The sequence below is a fragment of the Euleptes europaea genome, chromosome 5 (assembly GCF_029931775.1).
Source record: "Euleptes europaea isolate rEulEur1 chromosome 5, rEulEur1.hap1, whole genome shotgun sequence".
Lineage (NCBI taxonomy): Eukaryota > Metazoa > Chordata > Lepidosauria > Squamata > Sphaerodactylidae > Euleptes > Euleptes europaea.
The window spans coordinates 57,285,484-57,310,494 of NC_079316.1; the positions used below are offsets into that span (position 1 = coordinate 57,285,484).

The 25,011-nt window shown below is 41.6% G+C and overlaps 1 protein-coding gene across 1 annotated transcript in view; it reads left to right on the plus strand.

Annotated features, from left to right (window-relative positions):
* Positions 1-25,011, plus strand: part of SORCS3 (sortilin related VPS10 domain containing receptor 3) — a 564,006-nt gene that overhangs the window by 486,368 nt on the left and 52,627 nt on the right. The window contains exons 15-19 of the mRNA XM_056849278.1: positions 4,189-4,306; positions 5,473-5,606; positions 10,637-10,750; positions 14,652-14,823; positions 23,511-23,697. Coding sequence (XP_056705256.1) covers positions 4,189-4,306; positions 5,473-5,606; positions 10,637-10,750; positions 14,652-14,823; positions 23,511-23,697 — 725 coding nt within the window. The remainder of the gene's footprint in view (positions 1-4,188; positions 4,307-5,472; positions 5,607-10,636; positions 10,751-14,651; positions 14,824-23,510; positions 23,698-25,011) is intronic.

Consider the following 25,011-nt stretch of genomic DNA (forward strand, 5'->3'; position numbering starts at 1 on the left):
GCAAGAAGACCTCCAGTGTTTCCAATCTGCTGCAGCTGTTTGGGCCCCATCTTAAAACAAAACAGAAAACAGAAGGGGCTTCTTCAATGCATGATTCCAACCAATCAATGATCCTTCTTGGACTTGGCTGGCACTTTTTAGTTGCCTCAACTTTGGTACAAAAGGAGGGAGAACTTAGGAACATCTTGCCTCCTCTCTGCTGAATATGTTGTCTTCCTAGGGACTGGCCTGGGTCATAGAATTATAGAGTTGGAAGGGACCACCAGGGTCATCTAGTTCAAACACCTGCACAATGCAGGAAATTCACAACTGCTCCCCACCCCCAATGCCCCTTACTCCATTCCCTGGCCAATCTAGGCTGGAGGAAAATTGCTTCCTGACCCCAAAGCGGTGATCAGCATTTACCTGAGCATGTAAGAAAGGGCCATGAGAACAAAATACTGACACAACCCTTCCTTCCCTCTTTCTCATGAACTGCCTACATTCACAGAATCAGCATTGCAGACAGATGGCCATCTACCCTCTGCTTAAAAACCTCCAAAGAGGGAGAGCCCACCACCTCCCGAGGAAGCCTGTTCCACTGAGGAACTACTCTGTCAGAAAGTTCTTCCTAATGTTTAGCCAGAAACTCTTTAATTTCAACCCACTGGTTCTGGTCTGACCTTCTGGGGCAACAGAAAACAACTCTGAACCATCCTCTATATGACAGCCTTTCAAGTACTTGACGGTGGTTATCATATCACTTCTCAGTCATCTCCTCTCCAGGCTAAACATACCGAGCTCCTGAAGCCTTTCCTCACCAGACTTGGTCTCCAGACCCTTCACTCTGATTTACTCATAGATGAAGGACAGGCATGCTTGATCAACACCCGGCTGGATGATTCTGATAATGTTATTTTGTCACAACTCATCTCAGCCAGATATGCAACAACAATACAATACCTTTATTGACAGTATGGAAATGGCCAGATATGCAATCCTTCATTAATCCTAAACAGAGGAGATGAGAGCACATTTCAAAAATGTTCCACCTCCATGCATCTTTCTCCTTTTACAGTTTCCTGGTACATACTCTGGCCAATTTTGAATGCATGTAACTCATTATTAAGTACCAGGGACAAGTTAGGGCTACTGATGATTTACAGTCTATCAAGCTTACAAGCAGGCTTCCTAGATGAGTTTTCAGAGGTGATCTTGGACTTGGTACAGAAGATTTGCAGGTTTATTATCCTGTGGACTTCAATATCCATGCTGAAGGGCTTCATGGCCAACATGGAACTGACCCATGCTGTGGATCTACTTTTTCATAGGTCCTGATGATTTGATAAGGTGCCTAGAGATAAAACCTTTGTTATGGACTAATCACTTCCTATTAAAGATACAGTTATTGTGTTACTACCTTCAAGTAAAGGCAGAGTACCTGTAGAGATGGTTTGCCCTTGGTGCCTTATGGTTCCAATTAGAATCTGGTTCCAATTAGAGACTGATCACTGATATAGACAAGGCATTGATTGTGGCTTGGGATGCTGACTTATTCAGGGTTATAAACAGGGTCACTTCAGAGGACCCTCTCCCTCCATAGGATTATAGATCCTTGGTTTATCAGAGGGTTGGGGAATATGAAGAGTATGAGGAGATGCCAGTGGGGAAAAACTAGTGCTGAGTCAGACAGAGCACATAGATCCTGGCTGAGGGGGCAGTAATTGCAGCAAAGAAGGCTTTCTTTTCCATTACTATTGTATGAGCCAAATCACATTTGGCATAATTATCTAGGGGGATTCAAAACCGTCAGAACAAGCAGTATTGCAAAGGGTAGCGAATTAGTAATTAGTGGGTGATGATTTTGCTTGCCTTTTTTGGTAATAAAATCTCTCTGGTTGAATCCAATAACCAATTTGGATGCAGTTAGCCTGCTACAGGCTTTGGAAGCACAGTTTAGTCAAAGTTTGGTCAAAGGAGTTTTAGATTCATCTTCTTGAGGAATGTTGGCAGGTCCCTTGGAATTGTGAAGACTATCATCTATAACTTAGATCTTTGTTCTAGCTCATTGCTTAATGCATGTCAAGATAAGGGCACCTTTCATAAAGAGAGCTAGCGCAGTGTAGTAGTAAAGAGCAGCGGACTATGATCTGGAGAACAAGGTTTGATTCCTCACTCCTCCACATGAAGCTTGCTGGGTGACCTTGGGCTAGTCACAGTTCTCTCAGAACTCTCTCAGTTCATTAGGTACCTGTTGTGGAGGGGGAAGGAAAGGTGATGGTAAGCTGCTTTGAGACTCCTTATGGTAGAGAAAAGTGGGGTATAAAAACCAACAAAATACATTGATGGAACTTGGAAAACATCTGGGGTTAGATCCCTGCTGAAAAGAAGTCTGCGAAATATATTTTGTCCAATTTCCCCTTTCTAAGTGAGGCAATTGAGCAAGGGGTGGTTAGCAACTACAGGGTTTTCTGGATGAAACATTACTCCTTGATAGGGCTGTTGATTCGGTAAAAACCAAAACGAAAAAATACCGAATAAATGCCATTTTGGTAAATTTCTGGTTCGGGTTTACCAAATCAGCAAAATCCGGGAGGTTGGCAAAGCCAAATTTGCCATTCCTGAAAATTCAACTTTATCAACACAAGCAGATGCAGCAGAACCAGCAGTGGAGGCAGACTTTGAAACTTTGCGGGGCACCCTGTCTCAAGATCTAGTGTTACAAATCCTTGACCTGAGCCAGCCGATCATTCTGTAGACGAATGCTTCCAGCATTGGGCTGGGTCCAGTGCTGACTCAAGGCACTAAAAACAGGGAACACCCAGTGCTATACCTGTGTCGGAACTCAGCAGTCTGGTGAAAAGATATGCAGTCATCGAAAAAGAACTCTTGGTGATCAAATAGGCCATTGAGACCCTCCAGTGTTTCCTATTCTTACTGGATCTTATAAAATAAGCTATAAACACTGTGTTCTTATTGTATGTGTAAAGACAGGATCTGCAGAAACTGGAGAACTCTATGATTCCCAATGTCACTTTGTGCTCTGGCTTTATCTTAGCACAATGTTCTGTTTATAAGAAGACCTAAAGGAATAGCCTGCCTTATCAGAAGACAAACAAAATACTTATGATGATACTGCTGTGTGTGTGTGTGTGTGTGTGTGTGTGTGTGTGTGTGTGTTAAGTGCCGTCAAGTCGCTTCCGACTCATGGCGACCCTATGAATGAAAGTCCTCCAAAATGTCCTATCTTTGACAGCCCTGCTCAGATCCTGCAAATTGAAGGCCGTGGCTTCCTTTATTGAGTCAATCCATCTCTTGTTGGCTCTTCCTCTTTTCCTGCTGCCCTCAACTTTTCCTAGCATGACTGTCTTTTCCAGTGACTCTTGTCGTTTCATGACGTGACCAAAATACGACAGCCTCAGTTTAGTCATTTTAGCTTCTAGGGTCAGTTCAGGCTTGATTTGATATATAACCCACTGATTTTTTTTTTTTTTTTGGCAGTCCACGGAATCCGTAACACTCTCCTCCAACACCACATTTCAAAGGAATCTATTTTCTTCCTGTCAGCTTTCTTCACTGTGCAGCTTTCACATGATACTGCTACTCTTGCTTATTTTGATATATTTTAATGCTCTTTTAAAAATCATAACTCAGCAAAATAATTAACAGACAAAAAAGTTGCCTAGGATCATGAGAGTATCTTTTTCTCTATGTGTGTGTGTGTGTTAAGTGCCGTCAAGTCGCTTCTGACTCACGGCGACCCTATGAATGAAAGTCCTCCAAAATGTGCTATCTTTGACAGCCTTGCTCAGATCTTGCAAATTGAAGGCTGTGGCTTCCTTTATTGGGTCAATCCATCTCTTGTTGGGTCTTCCTCTTTTCCTTTTTCTCTATAGAGAATAGTAAATTGTATAAGAATACTGTATAAGATAATTGTATTATCATTGTTTTTGTGTTATAACCATGATTCTCTTTTTGAACTCTCCTATTGGGTTTCTTTAGGAACACATAGGACCATTTAATCTTTTACATTTCAGAGTATAAGAATGTGGAAAATCAGGAAGCTATTCAAATGCCTTCTGGAATTCTTTGTTAGTTTCTGCTTTCCATTTGATTCAACAGGAATGTTGTGTATAGGGAATATTTACTAATGGGACTAATGGTATGTCCTTCTTTTCCTTTTCCTCCCCTCCCCTTACCAATGCTCAGAATCTTTGGCCATTTCAGTCTCCGCTCAGAGTGGCAACTAGTAAAAGTGGACTACAAATCCATCTTTAACCGAAGGTGCACCAAAGATGACTTCCAGACATGGCACTTACACAACCAGGTAACTGCTAAATTGAAAGAGATTTCCTTTTGGTGTGCAGGAGGCTTCTTACCTAACTTTGAGTGCTGTTATAAAGGAACATGTCTGTATGATTCACTGTAACTGAAAGATGAGAAGCAGGGATGTCTGAATTGGGGGTTGGGGCACATAAACAAAAGGGAGAAAAAAAGAATCTAGGAAGTAAGCACCAAATGCTAGAAGAGCAATGGTTGGGCTGTGCTTTAGTCTCCAAGCTTTCCTGTTCAGGGAAGCAAAGATATGAGTGCATCAAAAGCAGGTTGGAGGAAGGCTGGAAGAAGAATAAATAATGAACACAAAAGGGAGAAAAAGCCCTACAAATTTTCACATTCTGTACTTCTACAAACATTAATTTTGATTAAACAAAATGTGGCCGCAATTAGTTGATTAATGACAAGATATACTATGAATTGGATTGTAATTGTGACAGAAGGCTGACTTAATCATCTGAGTCAAGATTTACTGTTTAAATTACAGTTGAGTACAAAAGCTGTTTGAAAAGCCATTCCAAATGCTAAGATTGGGTCTCAAAATTGGTTAGTGGTTATTATCTTGGATTGTTCTTTCCTCTAGGCCTGGTTGGAAGGGAGAATTCAAAGAATACAACCAAATATACCGAATGCCCTCCCCAGCATCTCCAAACCCGTCTTATGTCTCCATTAGGGCTGCCAAGTTTTAGGTGGGGCCTGGAGATTTCCCAGAATTATAATTGCTCTCCTGGAGTAAATAGCAGCTTTGGAGGGAGAACTGTATGGCATTATAACACTCTAAAGTTGCTCCCCTCCTCAGGCTCCACCCCCAAATCTCCAGAAATTTTCCAACCAAGAGTTGGCATCTCTAGTCTCCATTAACACTGTTTTATCTGTATAGTTTTGGAAATTGCCATTTAGACAGCAGACATATGAGAGAGGCAGTGTTCTAGGTTTTCTTTTCTTTTTAAAGGTTTCTTTCGAGGATTGAAGATGATAGAAAAGAAGGGTCAAGTGCAAGATGTAATTCATTCCTCTCCCTTCTAAGGTCTAATTGTGTGGCTTTCAGGAAGTACTGAGCTCCTGTGCCTCTGTTACCAATTAAGCAACTCAGACAGAAGTGTAGAATCCATCAGTATTCTCTTCTTTATTCTAACTCACCTTTGTTCTGCTCCAAAGGGTGAACCTTGTGTTATGGGAGAGAGGAAGATCTATAAAAAACGTAAGGCAGGGGCATGGTGTGCACTGAATAGAGACTATTCGAGAACAGTCATCTGTGAACCTTGCATCTGCGCCGAATGGGACTTTGAATGGTAAAAAAAAAAGTGCTTTGCAGCCTTTCTTGAGTGCTTATTTGTTGGTGGTTAACTCTCTTTGCTGGTGCCTGTAGAATTCCAAAAGTGATGAAAAGTAATACGGCGGTCTTTGTTGATAAATTTAATCGAAAAGAACTATGCAGTAGAGCAGGAATAAGGAGCTTTCTGCCATGTGAATATGTTAGTGGCCCACAAGTTCGTTGTACCCGGCATTCAGACTATCTTCCTGTTTAACTAGGAGGTTTTCTCAAATTCATAAGAACAGAAGAAAGGCCATGCTGGATCAGACCAAGGCCCATCAAGTCCAGCAGTCTGTTCACACAGTGGCCAACCAGGTGCCTCTAGGAAGCCCACAAAGAAAACGACAGCAGCAGCATTGTCCTGTCTGTGTTCCAAAGCACCTAATATAACAGGCATGCTCCTTTGATCCCGGAGATCATTTTAGAAATTCATGTTAGATTCATTTTAGAAATCAGTCCATGTAAATAATGGTTCCTAGTTATACCGTTATGTGATCAATCCATGTGTTCACTGGTAAAATAACAGCACAAAGAAGAATACCTTTTGCCCTGTTTTATCAGTTTGTATATGTGATATGAAGAGCCCCGTGGCGCAGAGTGTTAAGCTGCAGTACTGCAGTCAAAAGCTCTGCTCAAGACCTGAGTTCGATCCTGACAGAAGTTGGTTTCAGGTAGCCGGCTCAAGGTTAACTCAGCCTTCCATCCTTCCGAGGTCGGTGAAATGATTACCCAGCTTGCTGGGGGTAAAGGGAAGATGACTGGGGAAGGCACTGGCAAACCACCCCGCAAACAAAGTCTGCCTTGGAAACATCGGGATGTGACGTCACCCCATGGGTCAGGAATGACCCGGTACTTGCACAGGGGACCTTTACCTTTACCTTTTATATGTGATATAGATGTGTATCAGCCAATTTAAAGGAGGGAAAAAAACCTAGCACATCAGTGCTGTTCTAGAGAGCTGGAACCACAAATTCCAGGGAGAAGTAGAGATGGGTGGGTGGGTGGGGGAATTGCAAGGAAGAGCTTTCTTCTGCATTTTACTATGAATGAAATCCAGCTGTTGGCTTCTTCACAGGAGTGGTTCTGTGACCAGTTGATTCCTACTGCTAAGCACCACTGCTCTAACTGGCACCCTTTGGGAAGTTTTTTAGGTTCCCTTCTCCAGAGTAGTTTTGAAAGAGGTTATCTGTTTACACCTGCAACTAAGCCTCCCTGGCAGTTTTTCCTTTTCCCACATTGGGGGAAATGAGGCAGTTATAGCAGTGGGAGAGTAACAGTCCAAAAATGAGAATGTCCATAAACCAGTGAAAAATTATGTAGATTTTTCTTCCACCTTGTGGAACAATGAATGCTGAAATTGTATTAGAAAACTTGTTTGATGTTTCCTTTCTTCAGCTCTTTATTTACCCTTGGCAAGAAAGCTTTTCCAAGCAAGGCAAAGCAGCAGCTGGACTTGATGATTTTTCTAACATGCAAACCCTGGGGCTTTTGAGTGGGAAGGTGGGCAGCGTGTGTGTTTTTAATATACATTTACCAGAACGTAATGAATGAGTCTGCAGCCTTCGGGGCATTCACAAATGTTGTCTTTAATTTTATTAAATATTAATGCAGCTCTTTCTTTCTTTTGGGCAACACACATTGCCTCCTGAACATTTTTTAATTATCACATCACTACCAGGCATTTTCTTAAAATGTGTGTGTGTGTGTCTGTGTGTGCAGGGCTGGCCTGCTGAGAATGATTAAAATTGAACATCAAGAAGAAAAGCATCAGGAAATCTTTGATCCCCTTTAACCCATTTGAACAATGAATGCTTTATTTTGCCTTTAACAACAGGGGAGTGGGTCATCTGGAGGATCAGAGCCATGGTACTAGGGAAGGGGGAAGGTAGTGCTTCTCCCAATTCCCAGATTTAAAAAAAAACCTGTTTTCGTAGCTGCTTTCCAGGGTCCCTTCTGCACCCAGCCTATACATCTCCCTATACATTACAGTCTAGAACCCTTATTTTGCTACAGTAAGCCACATCCCTCCCTTCCATATGTTCATAGAATACCTGAGAAAGGAAGCACTGTTTGTATGTGAACCAAGTCTTCATTGGCTATGGGTTAAATGTCCTCCCCCACCCAACACACACTGAAATGCTGTTTTAGACAGTCACCAGCATGCTCTAAAAGATTAGGGTTCCAGTTATTGTTCAGTCAGTTACTGGCCATACTGGTTATATTTATTACATTGTTTTTTTTTAAAGATCTGCTGTTGCTAGTTTGTATTCCACTGAGATACTGAGGGGCCTAGAAGAGGTCATAGATTGTGCAAGAAGAATATAAATAAAAAAGTGTATAATGCCATTATAGGACTGCAGTGGATCACATGCCATTCTTAAGTGTTTTATGAATTGCATTATAAAAACTAAGATTTAAGGCCTCTTCTTTACATCTCTGCGCCTGGCTGTAAATGTGCTAAGATGCTTGGCTAAACTGTATCCATAGCTGATATGTATGCTTCCTCCTGGGTAAAATCGGACTTGTTTTGATTAAAGGAATGTAGGAACATCCTCATTGCTAGCACTGAATTAAAGCATGCAACTTCATACTTACTTCTTGGAGGGACAGTTTCTGTCCTGCCTGATTCCCCCCCGCCCCGCCTTGTTTTGTACGTCTGTTACAGGCAATAAATTCCAATGAGTTGTAGAACTGGCTCTTCTCCAACTTGGTTAAAGGTTGCAATTGCTAGGACTGGGATGGATATTTCTCATACATCTTGGAGATCAGATGATGGCCAGACTGGGCTTCCTCAGATCAGGGGCAGTCTTAGCTATGTGACATCTGGGGCAGCTGTTCTGGTCCCCATGCTGGGAGGGGCACTGCACTAGGACACACCCACCCACTGTCCTGCAATGAGTTGCCCTGGTTGCCTCTGCTGCTGCCTGGTTCCCAGAATGCCAGAAAGTGATGATGGGAGGTACTGAGGCTGCAGGGACCCCATACGGAAACAGGGATCAGGCAGTTCCAAAAGAACAAAGTTCAGAGGGGTACTCAAGTGTTAAAATAAAGGAGCAAAGACAATCAAACCCTAAGACTTAAGTGCGAGAGGTAGGCTGGTGGAAGGCAGGTGGTAGTGGTAGCCATTCCATTATTCCCCACGCAGGAGGAGGAGAAGATGAAGGTCTCCCCCTCAAGCAACTGACTAATTTATCCCCCTCCCTGCCAGCACCTGCCAGCAGGAACAGAGCAATTGCTCCATAGAAGGGAAGGGGCGATGGTATAGGTGTATGTGCTGAGGAGGACTGGATAGTTTTCTGGCTCTCCCCTGTGCTGCAATGTGGGCAGTTAACTTTTGCTTATTTGTGTTGCGTATTTTATTTTCCCTTCTCACTTGGAAAGCTGCATTGCCTGCCCCACCTCACCTACCCCCTTCCAAGTTGGCTTCCTCTTCTGGCTTCCATCTCAGAAAAGCAGTCCACTTCTCTCTCTTTCTCCCTCACACAAAAGAGCTGTGGATGTAGGGGGAGAAGGCTTAGCCTTTTATCACACGGACATAGCTTTGCTCTCCAGATTGGGGCAGCAAAATCCATGATGGGAAATTTAGTTTTCAGACAGTGACACAGTATTTTAAGAAATACACAGTGTTTTAAGTTTTAAGAAAGTGACACAGCAATTGCTGGGAGCGGGCATGATGAGCTTAAATCCCCATCATGCGCTATAACTGACAGACCAACCATGGTGACATTCCTGGCTGACAGGTAAGGTTGTCAGGTCCCCCCTGGCCACTGGCAGTGAATGGGAGTGAAAGGTTGCCAGATCCAGGTTGGGAAATGCCTGGAGATTTGGGGATGGAGCCTGGGGAGGGCAGGGACCTCAGTGGAGTACAATGCCATAGAGTTCACCCTCCAGAGCAGCCATTTTCTCCATGGGACATGAACTCTCTAGTTTGGAGATGAGCTGTGATTCCAGGGGATCCTCGGATCTCACCTGGGGGCTGGCATCCCTACTTGACAGCATAGTGTGGGGGGGAAGGGAGTTGTCACTGTTCTAAAATTACTGCAATACTTCTAAAAATCACTTCAGAAGGCATTTTCACCCCTGATAACCACACTTGTTTTCACACACACACACACACACACACACACACAGAGGCATTCAATGGTGGCAGCTTCTCCCCTGAAGCCCCTGCATCTATGACTCCAGAGGTGACAAGAGTGAGAGAGTGAGGGATGGAGGTGGATGGGAGATCACTTTGGCTTATGTATCTTAATTTTTTAAATACTTATTTATTTCATATATACCCCAGTTTTCTCCCATGGGGATTCAGAGTGGTTTAAAATATTCTCCCATAATCCATTTTATCCTTACAACAACCACTGTCATACATTAAAACTGGGGTGGGTAGAATTAATGGCAATGTTGGGGAGTGGTGTGGGGGAGCATCCTTGACTTTTCCAGGGTCCCACAATCATTAAGTCCATCCCTGCCTCAGAGATAGTTTGTTTTCCCAAGTCCAGCTTCTTACCAGAAACAGAATTTGAGGCTGCAAGGAGGGGTGGAAAGAGAGTGAGGCATACAGATATTTAAGTGAGAACAGTAGGGTTGCCAATAGGCCTGGCAAAAAATGTCTTGTACCTTAATGTGTGGAAACAGACAGCTGAAGTTTTTTATGGCCTAGTGGTAAATAACATCATGCCTTTGTCCTTCCTTTCTTTCTTGCGTTATGTGTCTCTTCTTGCTTGCATATTTTGATTTCCTGTACATCTTTGTCTGTCAGTCTGTCTCTCTTTAAGGCCTGAAATAGAGTGTTCGATTATACCAGGAAGATGTGGATTTATTGCTGAATTAGGAAACTTTATTGAGGCCTTCAGAAAATGGTTATCTCCCAGCTTAATCTAGTTTACAGGGTTATTATAAGAATAAAGTGGAGAAAAACGACACATACATGTTTGAGTTTGCAAAGATGACCCATAAAAGTAGTTATTCATTATAAACTAACACTAATGATTCTATTTTGTACCTTAGTGACTATGGCTATGAAAGACACAGTAATAATCAATGTATCCCAGCATTCTGGTTCAACCCATCATCCCAGATGAAAGATTGCAGCCTTGGACAGAGCTACCTGAACAGCACTGGGTGAGCTTTCTACCTGTACATTTGTAGTGTCTTTTTGACATACATTTTGCTGTTTTCCAGGATTTCCTTGCAAAGAGTACTCCAGATAATTTTTCAGAAAACTATTTGCAATAATGATATGTGGGGGCCACATTGTTAAGAGGAGAAAGATGCTCCCCAGAAAAGAATCCAGACAAATACCAGCTTTTCGGCTAAAATTAAAATACAAACAGAAAGTCTACTTTTGAAGTATTTATAACAATAACTTCCTCCATCAGTGGAGGAAGGTATCTTTGTAGGAGTTGTACTCCCTTTAGGAAAAGTCCATCTATGATTTCTATGCTAGAGGTGAATCCATCTTCCTCAGACACTTAGCAAGATGTGAATTGGGGGATGGGGTGTGTGTCAAGGGCCTTGTCAGGATAGTGGAAGCCTTTGCATATGCCCTGCCCATGGAGCAAGGAGGAAGCATAACCTATCCCAAGATACCTTCTAATCTACTGCTGAGAGGAAACCCTCACAGTAAGTCCAATATTTCATTCCCCATGGTTCTTCAGCTCCAGAGATCTTCAAATATGAAAATGCTTATAGATAAAGACTTCTTTATTCTGGTAAACTTCAGTTGGGAAATTGGATTTCTCTTTTAAAAATGCTTTGGTCTAACAGAATGCCATTGCTATTTTTGTTTTGTTCTCTAGTGCTTTCTAGACCACTCCTATCTGAAATCCATCTTTATTTTGAACCCAAATCCAAAAGGAAGACATGGTACATGGAGTGTATAGGTTAAATTGAACTTTATTTAATAGCTGATCTACACCAACAAAATTGTGCCCTACGTTTTATTGCAGACTGCTGCTAACAGGCATCCTATTATGGCTAACAGTGGTGTGGCTCCAGAATTAATCAATGTACTACTGTCTTCATTTATGCTGAGAGGCATAAGCCTCATTTCCGTTCTCCTACATGCTGCTCAATCAACTAAGGCTTTGATTGATAATGCTGATCAGTAAAAAGTGGCCCCGCTCCTCGCCACCATCCTACAAGATGATATGCTTGGAATGGATTTTCACCTTTGAATGTCTCACCAATTAGCCTTACTTATACTGCAACAATGCAAACTGGGAGATAATATATTTTCCAGGAGATAATTTCTTATTAAAGATATTCTTACCAGAGTGTCTTATGTCAGCAGAAGTGTTCATGCGCCACTGGAGTGCTCAAGTATTAAAAGAACAAAATAGTAGGATCCAATTCAATGTTCTTGTAGACTCTGTCTGTTTGGGTTCTGTAAATGAAAATGCATACTATAACAACGTTCCTTATAACAGCACATTAACTATTCATTCAGAATTTGTTCACTTGCAAGGTAAGATTAAGGCAATAAACTTTACATATTTTGGTGGTTTCCAGTCCGTTTCATTCTGAACATAAACAGCTTTCGGATAGAGGATTTCCATGGAGATCCATACAAATAAGCTGTTTGTCACACTTCACCTCTATTTCTTTGCAAAATAACCTTTCAAAATAAGAAATGTCCATGTAGAATATATGTAATAGAAAATCTAATCCATAGATGTGAAAATGCCTTTTTAAAATACTACTAAGGAAAGACTGCCTGACTTCCCTAATACAAGAGAAAAGAGCAGGAAGCAAGAGGCTTAACTGTGTAACTAACATAATCACATTGGGATGGATCTCACAAATCCCTTTCTGCCTGGCCCTGGGGGAAGGAGCCTTTCGCTCTAGAACAAGATTCCTTCATCCAGAACAAGACTCCTTGGGCGAAAACGCAGTCACTTTATCCTCCTTTAATCCCTTTTTTAGCCAGGATCGAATGCACATTAGGCGAAACGCATGCGTTCTATCCTGGCTGAATCTTGGCTGAAACAGGGATTAAAGGAGGATAAAGCGACCATGCGTTTTCGCCCAATATTGTGTCAAAATGACACTTGTGTCAAAATTGCAACTTAAAAAAGAAGTATTTAATTTGTGTTTTGCTGATGCTCAAAGGCTACTTTCACATGGCCTTCCCAGCTGCAGAACTAGTGTATCTCATTAGCTTTCAGCTTGTCTGGCTAAGAGAATGGCTATAGATGTCAATGGCGAGTAGCCAAAGGAACAAGAGATTCCTCCTGTACCACCAGGACCCTCGTACATGCAATAGACTCCTAGAAGTCTTCCGCATCCCAAAGGGGTGGGGTTTAATGGTACATAAAAGGAGGAAGAATTCTTTTGATAGGCATAACATTCCAGGAAAGTGAACTCAGAGATTGAGGGGGGTAAGGGAAGGTCAGTCTGTACTTTTTTCTTTTTGGTTTGGATTTATTTTGGCTCTTACCCAATTGTGGGGTAAAAAGAGAGAGTGGGTGTAGCTGAAGAAGTGGCATCCAAAAAGATGGATGGAATTTGGTAATTAAGATTATTTCGCCTCTCTCACAATTTAAAAATCATAGAAGATAGGGAAATATGTTGGCATTTACCAGCTTTTTAATTTATCCTTTGCTCTGTAGTTATTTTGGCTCCCTACATGTTTTTCCTCTTTCTATAACCAATAGCTTTAATTATAATTTTTTAGTTTTAGTGTGGTCATTCTTTCCACATACAAAACATAAGTTGGTCCATGCTAACCAGGGAACAAGCAATGTGGGCAAAGAATGCCGGGAGATTTTTGTTGTTGTTATTGTTGTTTGTCTATATTAATTTGAGGATAGTTTTTTGATGGAACCATATAGTTTCAAGAAGAAACAAACTAGTAACTCTCTACAGTCTTTTGGTGGTCAATCTTATTTCTGCTGGGGTGGTAAAATGAGGCTAGAGAAGTGAATTCTTTATTAGGGTCTACTAATATAGGTCCTGGGCTAGCTGGTAAATCCTGAATCCCCTTAAGGGAACAGAGGTGCTTGAGCATACACCATGCTTAGGACACGACTGATTTCAACCCAACATCAAAATACCAAGCTATAAATCTGAAATAAAATGAAAAACCCAATGCATGAAGAACAAGCATATCATGTATAAACCCACCCTTCATTTGTATGAAATGCAGCTCTATTCTTTGTTGTAAAATAACACTGTCACTCACAATATACATTTTTTTCAGTTTAGGCAGTATTTTTAAGTTGAAACACCCTGCATTTTTAGAGGCAATAACAATTCACTTTTTTTGTTCTCCCTCCCACTCTGTTCCCATATCCTAGCTATGGGCCTGAACCTAAAAGAAACTATTTAAAGCTAAAATGATATGGGATTAATGATTAGGAACATTAGCTATTCAGTAAGTTTTGTCTCAGGTTTGTGGGAAACACTAAGTTTATAGGCAAAAATATTAAGTTTGTGGGAAACATTAAGTTTATAGGCAAAAATATTTGTATGCAGGTTTTTTCATAACCAAAGTTAGCAATTTATTAAACAAATTGTGGCACTTTTGGTCCTTACCTGGAAGAACCAAAATGGTCCTAAGATTATTTAACTGTCTCAGCAATTGCTGAAGTTAGCAAGGCATTCAGGGCTATGGGACATTGCCTCTTCTGAAAATTTTCTAGGTTTTTGGGAGATACGTTAAAGCAAAGACAGTTACATGCACAAATGCTGTCCCACATAATGAAGCAGTAAGATAAAAGGAAAATTAACAAAAATACAGAAACTAGAAATGAAAACTTAATGAAATGAAATGAAAGCTGTCCTACTTAAACTTTTGCTTGTGTAAAGTTTTGTAACTTAGTAAGAAGTCAGTCTTCCTTGGATTCAGGAAAACATTTGAAATAATATTGTCTGCTACGTGCAATGATAAAGCTTTAGCTTTCTTTACACTTCCTTTTAGCATGGAGTGTGAGTTCTGTCAGACAGTAACCTTGTCCTTGAAACACAGAGATGAAGTTTTACATAAACAACTCAATGCAACACAAACTGTCAAATCCCACAGGTATCGGCAGATCGTTTCTAATAACTGCACGGATGGGCTAAGGGAAAAATATGCAGCCAAGCCTGAACAGTGCCCAGGCAAAGCTCCCAGGGGTCTGCATATCCTCACATCCAATGGCAAGCTGGTAGCAGAACAAGGATACAACACTACCTTTATAATCCTCATGGAAGAGGTATGGTCTTCACCTCAGTTGGGTAACACTATCTCCTTTCTCCTTGTTTCTGCCTCCCATTTCTGTATATACAGTATACACGTACTGAGCAATCCTAAGGGGTGGTGGTGGTTAAGAAGGGGCCAGGGACGGTGCAGCCGCGCCACCTCTTGAGCAGCTTGCTGCCAAGCACAGCAAGCTGAAAATGCCTTTCTCAAGAAAACCTCATGAAACTCCATGGGGCTATGCCTGCCTTCTTACTGCAAAAAGGGGTGTTCCTTGGCCAAAAGGGCTTAGGGAACACCCCATGGAACACCCCTTTTGATATTGGCACGAGCCCTTGTGCCAGGAAAATGCTCCTGGGGAGACAGTGCTGTCACCCAAGCCTCATGCTGCCGTGCTGCTCCCCGGAGCCAGTGTAAGTTGCCCTGTGCCGACCGCCGGCACAAATGGCACTAGCACTGGCTCAGGGATCATGCCAGCTTCAAAGGCCATCCCCCCCGCCCCGGTTAGGATTGCTCTGTAAGTATTACACATTGTGGAGTGACAGTTATCTGAGCTAAAATTGTAAGATATTTCAGTGTTCATTAACAATATTTGCCTTTTCAGATCTTGTGAAATTTTTACATCTTGAAAATCTTTTAGCTGGGGATGTCTTGATTACTTTGGACAGTTGGAATTTTTAAAGGAGAAAATTAATCTACAATATATTTATATAAGTGGGGCCCCTTCAAGGACTTGTGGGGGGGGGCTTCTCATTTTCCCCTTGCCCACAATTTATTCTTTCTCTTCCCTGGCAGCCCACATAGCCTCTCTTCCTTTTATGCTTCTTTCTGTCTTTCCCACCAGCCAACCTACCTTTAATTGCCCCCATCTTCAGGTTTCCATCATGTCCCTCCCCTGGCAGCCTCTCTCTGAGAAAACTCTGGCCAAGTTGTATAGTGCTGGCTGAGCTGGTTGGGAACCTGCAAGGAGTTGTACATTAGAGTGGTTGGGAACCTGCAAGGAGTGGCACAGGAGTACCTCACTTTCCTCTGTATCCCCTCCCCACACTATTGCCTTCTCCCTGTCTCCTGGCAGCCCCCCCTTTCCCTGTTTCCTTATCTCCTCTCACTGACCAAGCCAATCATTATGCTAGGCCCAGTGGTGCCATGCCAGTCACTTGATTAGGCCCAGTTGCATGGTGAGGAACCTGCAAGGACTTGCAGGGGGGACCTCATTTTCCTCAGTACTTTTCACATTATTTCCTCCTGGCTGCCTCCATATCCTCACCTTTCCATGCTTCCTTCTCTACTTTCCTCTCACCCACCAACCTATTTTTTATCTTCAGCTTTATTTATTTACTTCTTTGGAACCTTCTTTTATCCCCAATGGGAACCCAAAGTAGCTATGTCATCCTCCCCTCCTCCATTTTATACACACAATAAACCTATGAGGTAAGTTAGGCTGAGAATGTGCGACTGGCCCAGAGTCACTCAGTGAACTTCCACAGCAGAGTGGGATTGTAAATTTAGGTTCTTCCAGATCCTAATCTGAAACTCTAATCACTATATGGTACTGGCTATCATGGGATCATGGGGTGACTGCTATTGACCAGTAACAAATGGCTGGGGCTGGGTGAGTCATGCAAGTTGCATGATAGGAAGTTGCCCATTGGTTGCTGCTGAACCTGGCCCTGGGGAGTCCTCCCTGAAAGACCAAAAGCTTTGGAAAGGGTCCTGCTCCTCTCCTTGTCCTTTACTAACAGAATCCAAGACTTGATCTCTAGTAATATTGTTGTGGTTGCCTAGCAGTGGTCACTGGGGGCATTTGTTTTTTAAAGCTACAGAGGCTGTTTCTATTGTTTTGGAATATATATTTTTTTAAAAAACAGTTTTTGATATTTTTATATTTCAGATTTGGGGCTTTTTTCAGGTTTGTTGAAAGACTTGTCTTGTCTGTTCATAGGTCCAGCCTTCTTATTTAAGTATTCACAGATTGGACCATGTTGAGAAATAGGTATATTGATAAACTGTCTTGCAATCTTAGGTAACTGTCTTAATAGGTCTAAGTAGAATTTCATTGAAGTTGGTGGACTTCAAAGGATGCAACTCTGCTTAAGATGGCAGTGTCCCAGGACTCACTATCCCCATTAATGTTGGGTTACCAATTCTTCAATATTTCCTGACTGAAAATAAATCAACAATGTTCCTGGTCCCATCTGGCAACATTCTGGGAGGCAATAGAAAATATGTGTTTTGGTTCTCTGTCTGAGCTTGTATAGGGCCATTCCATGACAAATCAACAAATAGTGATTGTATCACAGTGTGTGCCTGCCCTCGATTGAAAAAAAATGTCTGTGGATACATTACAGCATGTATAATGACTCTGGAAAACTTCAACAACTCTTGTGTCCCAAATTTTGTTGATTTGGTATGGAATGACTAAATAGGAATTACCCCTTCTCCATATGAGAACCACTGATGAAACACTGATTATTGAAGAATCTATAATTTAAAAAACTGAATCACACTTGTTTATCATGCTCTTAGATTTATAACTTCAATCCTATGCAGAGTTATTCCAGTCTAAATCCATTGACATCAATGAATTTAGTCTGTGCATAAGATTGCATTTTAAATTATGTAATTATCTTTTAAACTCTGTATTGAGTATGTATAATTTTGTCTACCCTTCTGGATTATTAAAAAGAATTAGTCTTTAAATAGGATGCCTGTTAATCTAAGGCACTGATTTGGGTTTTCCATTGTAGATTCCTTTGAAATCCGGCAGACACTTTTTTACAGGCCGCCATTTACATGCCTTTCCAAGGTGCCTTAGAAGTAACTTACTTTCTTACACTATACTCATCTTTTGTCAACTGCACACAGTTTACAGACTTGTGAGCTTTATGGCACACCATTATCACATTTCCATTTGATATGTTACAGGACCAGCAGTATAAAAAGTGCTTCTTGAATATATCCAGAGACCAGCGATAGTTATCCATTTGAAATGCCTCCACTTCATTTCCACTTTAATTTATATTCATAAACTTGTGGATAGCTGACACCGCATGTGTGGTGGATGAAACACCTTTCTCTATTTTATATACTGGAAATACAGTTAAAGGAAAGGCATTAGAGGATTGCTGCAATGCAGAGCAAGTTAGTAAGAGTGTGCAAATAGGATCTGCTGCCGTTTAGGTATGAGAACTCGGTTGTTTTTGTCTTAAAAATGCCAACAAAATAGAGGGAACTGATAAGAAATTGTGGCTAGAACATAAGGATGTACAAATAAGTTCTTTTGCTGGATCAGGAAGACCATTTTCATCCTGCCTAATTTCTTTACCAAATTTCCCATTTTTGGTAGTTTCTTTTACGGTTCCAGTGCACAATTTAGACTTCTGCTAGAGCTCTTGAGCAATCAGAAACACAGTAGCCATTTACAACAGGTCAAATGTATTGTATCCTCACTTGCATTTCTGTTTGTTTAAGATCTGCTGCATCCAATGTCTGGGCAATATAACGTACAGGAAAAAAAGTGCTAGGTTGCATAAGATCTTGTGCAAGTAGGACTGTACTAAGTCTTTTTATGTTTCCTTTTGTGGATTGCTGGATCTGGATCCAAGCCATAATTATTTCACAATTTTTGTGCCCTTTACATATTATTTATGCACACTTTATAATTCACAATTAACAAAAACAGGTGGCCATTTTAACATCAATATTTCTACTGAATTGTGTTAATATTCTTGCAGAAAGGGATTATTGCAATTTTGTCTCAAGGGTAGAGAAGCCATAAATGAAAGTTAATATTTTTCATCAAACCGGAGTTGTCACAAAATTCAGTAACATGAATATATTGAATTGTTCATTAAAGCTTTAAAGTCCTTATAAACCAAGAAGTCACGTTACTCTGTAATCCCAGCTCTAAGGAATGGGGCTGTTTCAAGTGGACCAAGTTCCAGATCAATTTCTTTTTACTGTATCTGAAGTCCTGAGGGGAACTGGTTGAAGATCTGAATCTGAATGAAGAATTGAAGTGTTTTTTTGTTTAATTTTTATTTCCTTTGTTTGATCTCGGCTTCAAAACAATTAAATGACAACTGGAATAGAAAACCATAACTTCTCTTTGCCTCTTGCTATTTGTCTATAATAATGGCATTATGAAACATGCTATCCTACTATTTTTGCCTTGACATAAAGTAGCTGCAGTTTGTGTCCATATTCAGAAAAAAACTTCACACATACTACACTGTAGGGCGGTGGCTAATGTAGGAATTAACTATGGGGAGGGAGAAGCTCATAAGAACATAAGAAGAGCCCAGCTGAATCAACCAGTGGTCCATCTGGTCCAGCATCCTGTCTCACACAGTGGCCAACCAGTTCCTCTGGAGGTCCAACAACAAGGCATAGAGGTCAAGACCTTCCCCTGATGTTGCTTCCTGGCATTGGTATTCAGAGGTTGACTGCCTCTAAACATGAAGGTTCCCTTTAGTCACCATGACTAGTAGCCACTGATAGACCTATCCTCCATGAATCTGTCTGATCACCTTTTAAAGCTGTCTGTTCCTGCGGCCTTGTTGGTATTTTTCAGAGGGTTTGATGACCCCAAAAAGTATCCCTTTCAAGGGAGCCAAAAAGTGAATCCTGAATCATGCCATTTTTTTTAAAAAAAGAATCACCTCTCCCCTTCCCCTCTCTCTCCCCTCACTTACCTGCTAGTTGTTTCTGCTTTCACAGCCTCTGGATTCCAAATGAGACTTGGAGGTGGTGGCGGGGCCAGAGCTCCACCACTGCAGCCTCCAGGTTTCACATGGGTCTTGGAGGCAGGAGTGAGGGGAAGAAGAGATGAGGGATAGAGATGGGGGGTAAAATCCAGATTCAGGTCTAATGGACTTGAAATTTTTGAGAATCATGGATTTTCTGATATGGGAGTTCAGAAATATCCTGGATTCCCCCCCCCCCCCAAAATCAGTTCCGTTAGATCTGAATCTGAATTTTACCAGTATTTTTTTTTTGCACACCCCTAATTACTACACCCTCTGGCAGCAAATTCCACATTTTAATCACCCACTGTGTAAAGGCATTATCTGCTTTTAAAAGTTCGATGCACTTGTCTTAGTAGGGTTGCCATATCTAGATTGGGAAATTCCTAGAGATTTGGTGATGGAGCTTGGGGAAGGCAGGTTTGGGGTACTGGGGTATAATGTCATAGTGTTCACCCCACCAAGCAGTCATTATTTTCAGGGGAACGGATATCTGTTGTCTAGAGATCACTTGTAATTCTGGGAGATCTCCAGGCCTCACCTGGAGGTTGGCAACCCTAGTAGACTCCTTAAGGCAGCACTCTCACAGTGCCAGCCATATGTTAGACGATTGCCGGGAGGTACCAGAGTCTGATCAACATTCCTCCCCCTACTACTGCTTGCTCACATACACATGGAGGGGACAGGCTGAGAAAATCCTCTACGCTCACCCAGCAAACCAGTCCTATTTTTGATGTACTCATTATTTTGATGTTCTTATTATTTCAGCTCAGATTAAAACTTGGTCATTTTTCAAGTGGGAAATGAATTTTTCTCCTTCACTACAAATGCAGAAGGGGTAATTTTTTTTGGCATGGGTTACAAAATACTTCAGCTACTGCACAATGCCACTCCCTGACTTTATGAACATCCTGTATCTGTTAGCACCAGATTGTAACATCTTGTACTTTTTATGATTGGTTTGTACTTTTCTTTGTAGATTGATTAGGATATCACTGTAGCTTTATGAATGAGACACATACCAGAACAGGTGATAAACTGGCATCCATTGGCATACAGTTCAGTGAATGAATGTATCACACAGTTCTTTACAGATTTGTAAAGTTAAAATGTCCACTTGGAATGCATTGCATTGAATGCGTCTTGCTGTTCTGTGAACTTTTGTGTCCCAATTTCATGTCTAGCTTTTAAGACAGGACAATGACAACAACTCACCTTATCTTCTCCTTTTTTTGGCATACCCATCCTGCTTCTGATGCCACCCACTGTCCATATGGTGGGACATAATGTTCAAATATGGAGTACAGTCATAAAATTTACTGTGCCTATGCCAGGATTGAGCAGTCGATCTTCAAGATAAAATTCAGAAACTGACTGCAGGATCTCATCATATGCACTTTAGATTGTACGTGGATAACCCTGTTCAAATATTATGCCCCCCATGTGGCAGCTGATGACATCCGAGATAAGGGAAGAGCACTGGGTTAGCTAGCTGGTGAGATTTGGCCTTACTGTTACCTCATTCTTCAACATAAATAATGGAGTGTGTATTATCTATTCCAGTCCTCATTACAGAGGGTCAAATTTTGAGCCCAGGTTCACCCATTGTTACAACATGTAATATTTCTGTCTCTGTGATAACAGTTTTCTACGGATTCAGGGCAGGAAACCAGCTACCTGTAAGTGCCTTTTAGAATTTCATAATGAAGTCTATTTCTTTTAGGCTCTGTAAACAATGTTTTAAATGAGCAATAATCTTTTAAAAAGAAAGTCATTATAAGTTATACATGGAGGCACCAATCCTTACAACGAAATTGACAATTCAGTTTATCCTAAGTAAGCACTTTAAAGCCAATGAGGCTGAATTGTTTTAAACCCAAACAATTAAGTGTAAAAAGCTCCTTGGTGCTGCGCTTACCAGGTGTCATTAATGCATGGTGTTCAAGGGGCAGGCTAAGAGGCCGGCTCTTTCTCCTGATAATATCTATTTTATTGTATTTGGAGGAGGTCAGGTAGCAAAATTGCAAGCCTTCACCCCCCCTCCCCAGTTAGTACCAATATAGCTGTTTCTGTACTCCTCTTCACACATGTATTTTTTTCTTTCGCCTGTTATTGTCAGGGCAGCACCCTTATACCCAATATAGTCACACTGATCTTGCCTGGCTCCAAGTTGTCATCTCCCTGGTCTTGCTTCTTTTCTCAGTGCCCCAGCCATGGCTCTTCCAGTGGGGAAGCAGAGATTTTCTTCCTTGGCCCTTGCACACATGTCCATAAACAGAGTGATGTTTTTCCAAGTTCCTGTATCATCTAATGAGATACCCACCTTTTGCAAGAGGATGGGTGGGGGTGGTGCAAACTGGCTGGTGTCTCAATCAACTCACTGTAGCTACCAGCCTCCCTGCCTCATCCCTGCCCAGCTTTGGAGAGGTGCAACAGACCTTTTAAGGTACTGTTCTGTCCCAACACACTCAGTGATAGCTGGAACCCTTGGAGATTAGTCAGTCATATCTACTAGGTCTTCCTGAACTATGTTTTCCCAGTGCTTCCCTTCTCATAAGATTGATTTCTTTTTTTCTGTAGATTGGCTGATATCCAAATTGCCCACCATTTTCAATAGGGTTCCCAACTAACCTGTTAGGGCAGGCAATCTACCACCCATTGCTTCCTTTGCCCACCAACTCTCAGCTGGTTGTCAGGCAGAAGCAGGCGGGGGGAGGGGAGCAATCCATGTCCTCTACACAATGACGTCATGTCCAGTTTGTTCAGGGTGGTCCCAACTGGGGCTCTGGAGAAACAAGCCTCCCCAGATGATCATCTCAACATGGGGAGCAATGGGGGCAAAACAGGCTGATTGGCAAAAACAGCTGATCAGCAGTGAGGCTCTGGGATGAGTGGGGAGGGCTGCTTGAGGGGGGAAACAAGGCGACTTGCAGTAGCAGCAGCCCAGGAAGCCTGAGGAGCCGGCCCAGCCCTGGGTCCTCCCCCCAGGGAGACCCAAGACTTCCCCAAGCTGGGCGCTTACCTGCCGCCAAAGGAAGACACCTGGAGGAAGATCTGCTTGCCACTCAAGCAGCAGGGCCCGCCTCCATGTTGCTCCCGACACCGGTGGTTTATGCGGCAGCATCAAGAGCCACATCGTCAGCATAACTTTTCATTTTCAATTCTTCTCCCTCTACATTTAGACCTTTAATTCCAGGATCTCATCTAATCTTGCTTCAAGTGCTAGGCACTTCAAGTGCTAGGCTAAATAGTAGTGGAGAGAGTGGACATCCTTGTCTTATAACTTTTTCAGTCTGGAAACCATCAGTTACCGTAATTGTCCTTTTATTAATTTGTTTGCATTTTGATTTGAATATATACTCTGGCAACATAATAGTTGAGTCCTGAGAGGATAGAATCCACTGTACTATTCCAGGTTGCATTTTTTTAAATGATGCCTAAATGCAAAACTTGCTGAAAGTAGAAAATTAGGGTGGGGTAGAACTTCTATTCCTGATATGCTCGTTTCTTTTCTTTGTTTTTGTAGGATTATTTTTAACAAGGCAGAACATGAAAAATGGCATTCTCGCATCTGTAATCTTTAGTGTAACTATCTGTTGTACCACCTCAGGAGGATTCAATCAGCTTATTTTATTGCATGTTGTAGACCAGGCCTATGATTCCCTTAGAGAACTGTAATAGTAGATCCAAATCCAGACGCTACTCATTGATCCATCAAATTCCATGCAGGGAATGTGTAAATCAAACCCAAATCAAGTGAAGCAATCCCTGATGTTCAGCTAACCCACCTTGTCCTGTCCTGTTTTTAGTAAATACTGCGGCTAGTATTCAACTGTAGTTTATTGCACTGCAGGAGGAGTGGTTGAGCATCTGCCATGTTCATTCTAATAAGGTTGTACTGACTGTATAAATCACCCTTATAAGCCACATTCCTAAACCACAATGTTCCTTCTTGCAGGGTGATTTTCAGAGGACAAACATTCAGCTAGATTTTGGAGATGGTACTGCTGTGTCCTATGCTAATTTCAGCCCCATAGAGGATGGCATCCGACATATCTATAAGAGCACAGGAATATTCCAAGTGACAGCATATGCCGAAAACAACCTGGGTTCTGATCTGGCATCCCTTTTCCTGCATGTGGTCTGTAAGTAGATGCCTACAGCAAGCTCTGAAATGGCCCATGGTGTTAGAAGTTATGGCATGGGCCACAGTGTTGGAAGATTCCATCTTTAACTCCTGGTTTCCATAAAACAGTTATTTATTTTTAGCATACAGAATGTGTTATAATCTTATTCTTCATTTGTACGACAACTGCATAATGTAGCTCCTTAATGTTCTCAGTTTATTCAGGGTGAACAGAGATGATGATGTACCTAGGCTTTTCTAGTGAGCCCTATCCTCTGGACTGCACTTGTTATCTTTAAATCCCTTCAAAGCCCTCTTCTGACTCTTCTGTAAAAATCAGCCAGAAATCACTTTTAACAGAGCACTAGGACATTAACACTTTTGGCTTTACTTTGGACCTTTACTTAATGAAATGATATGCTAGCCAATTCTTTGGAAATATTATTTTTTCATACAAAAATGCTCTTTGGCAGTGACTAAAGGGAGGGGGGATACGTGTAGTTTGATTGCATCTCTCTGCCCTCCACAAATACTAATAACAAATCTGCCTAATTCAATGTATAGCAGAAACCTGCAGTGATTCACTAACCATCTAGTCCTGTGCATACAACTGCATTGTAAACTGTGGTTAAAACAGTATAACATTTGTTACTACTCCTGCAAAAATAACAATGCCAGTTAAATAATGATGGGTTAAGCTAAGATTTATGAAAACTTTAAGCAGAACTGCTCAAAATTTAACTTTAAGATTAATTTTTGCTTATTAGTGCGGATTCCTCCAATCAGCTTCCCCACAGGCTAGACATTATTGGGCTCCAGGTTTAACTTGGCACCATCATTGTGCCTTGCTTTTTCTTGCCAGCACATCAAACCTATGCCAAGAGATGCTTTTTTATACATAAAGAACATCTGCCAAATTCTAAAGCATGTGTGCATATACATGCAGCTGTGATATGCTACATACAATTAGAACAAAGTGCTGAATTCCCTTCTAGCAGTTAGGGCTCCATGGCCACAGCTCTGGTCAAGTGATTGTAGTTTAGGAAGGGGAATGGATAGATTGAATCCACCACATGAAATGATCCATGACAACGTCAAGTGCTGTTAACTTGAAAGGCTGTTAACAATAAACTTTACTGGACTCTGTGCATGCATCTACTATTGCTGGATGAAATTTTCAGGCTCTGTAACATGATTCCTTCTGTAGTTAAAGATAAGAGTGCAAAAGGTCTCTAGCTCAGACCAGGTGACATTTTTCTCTCTATTTTGTGATGTTGGCATTATACAATAACCCTCCCTTTTTGCATGTCTGGTTTCTACTTTGGTGTATGTG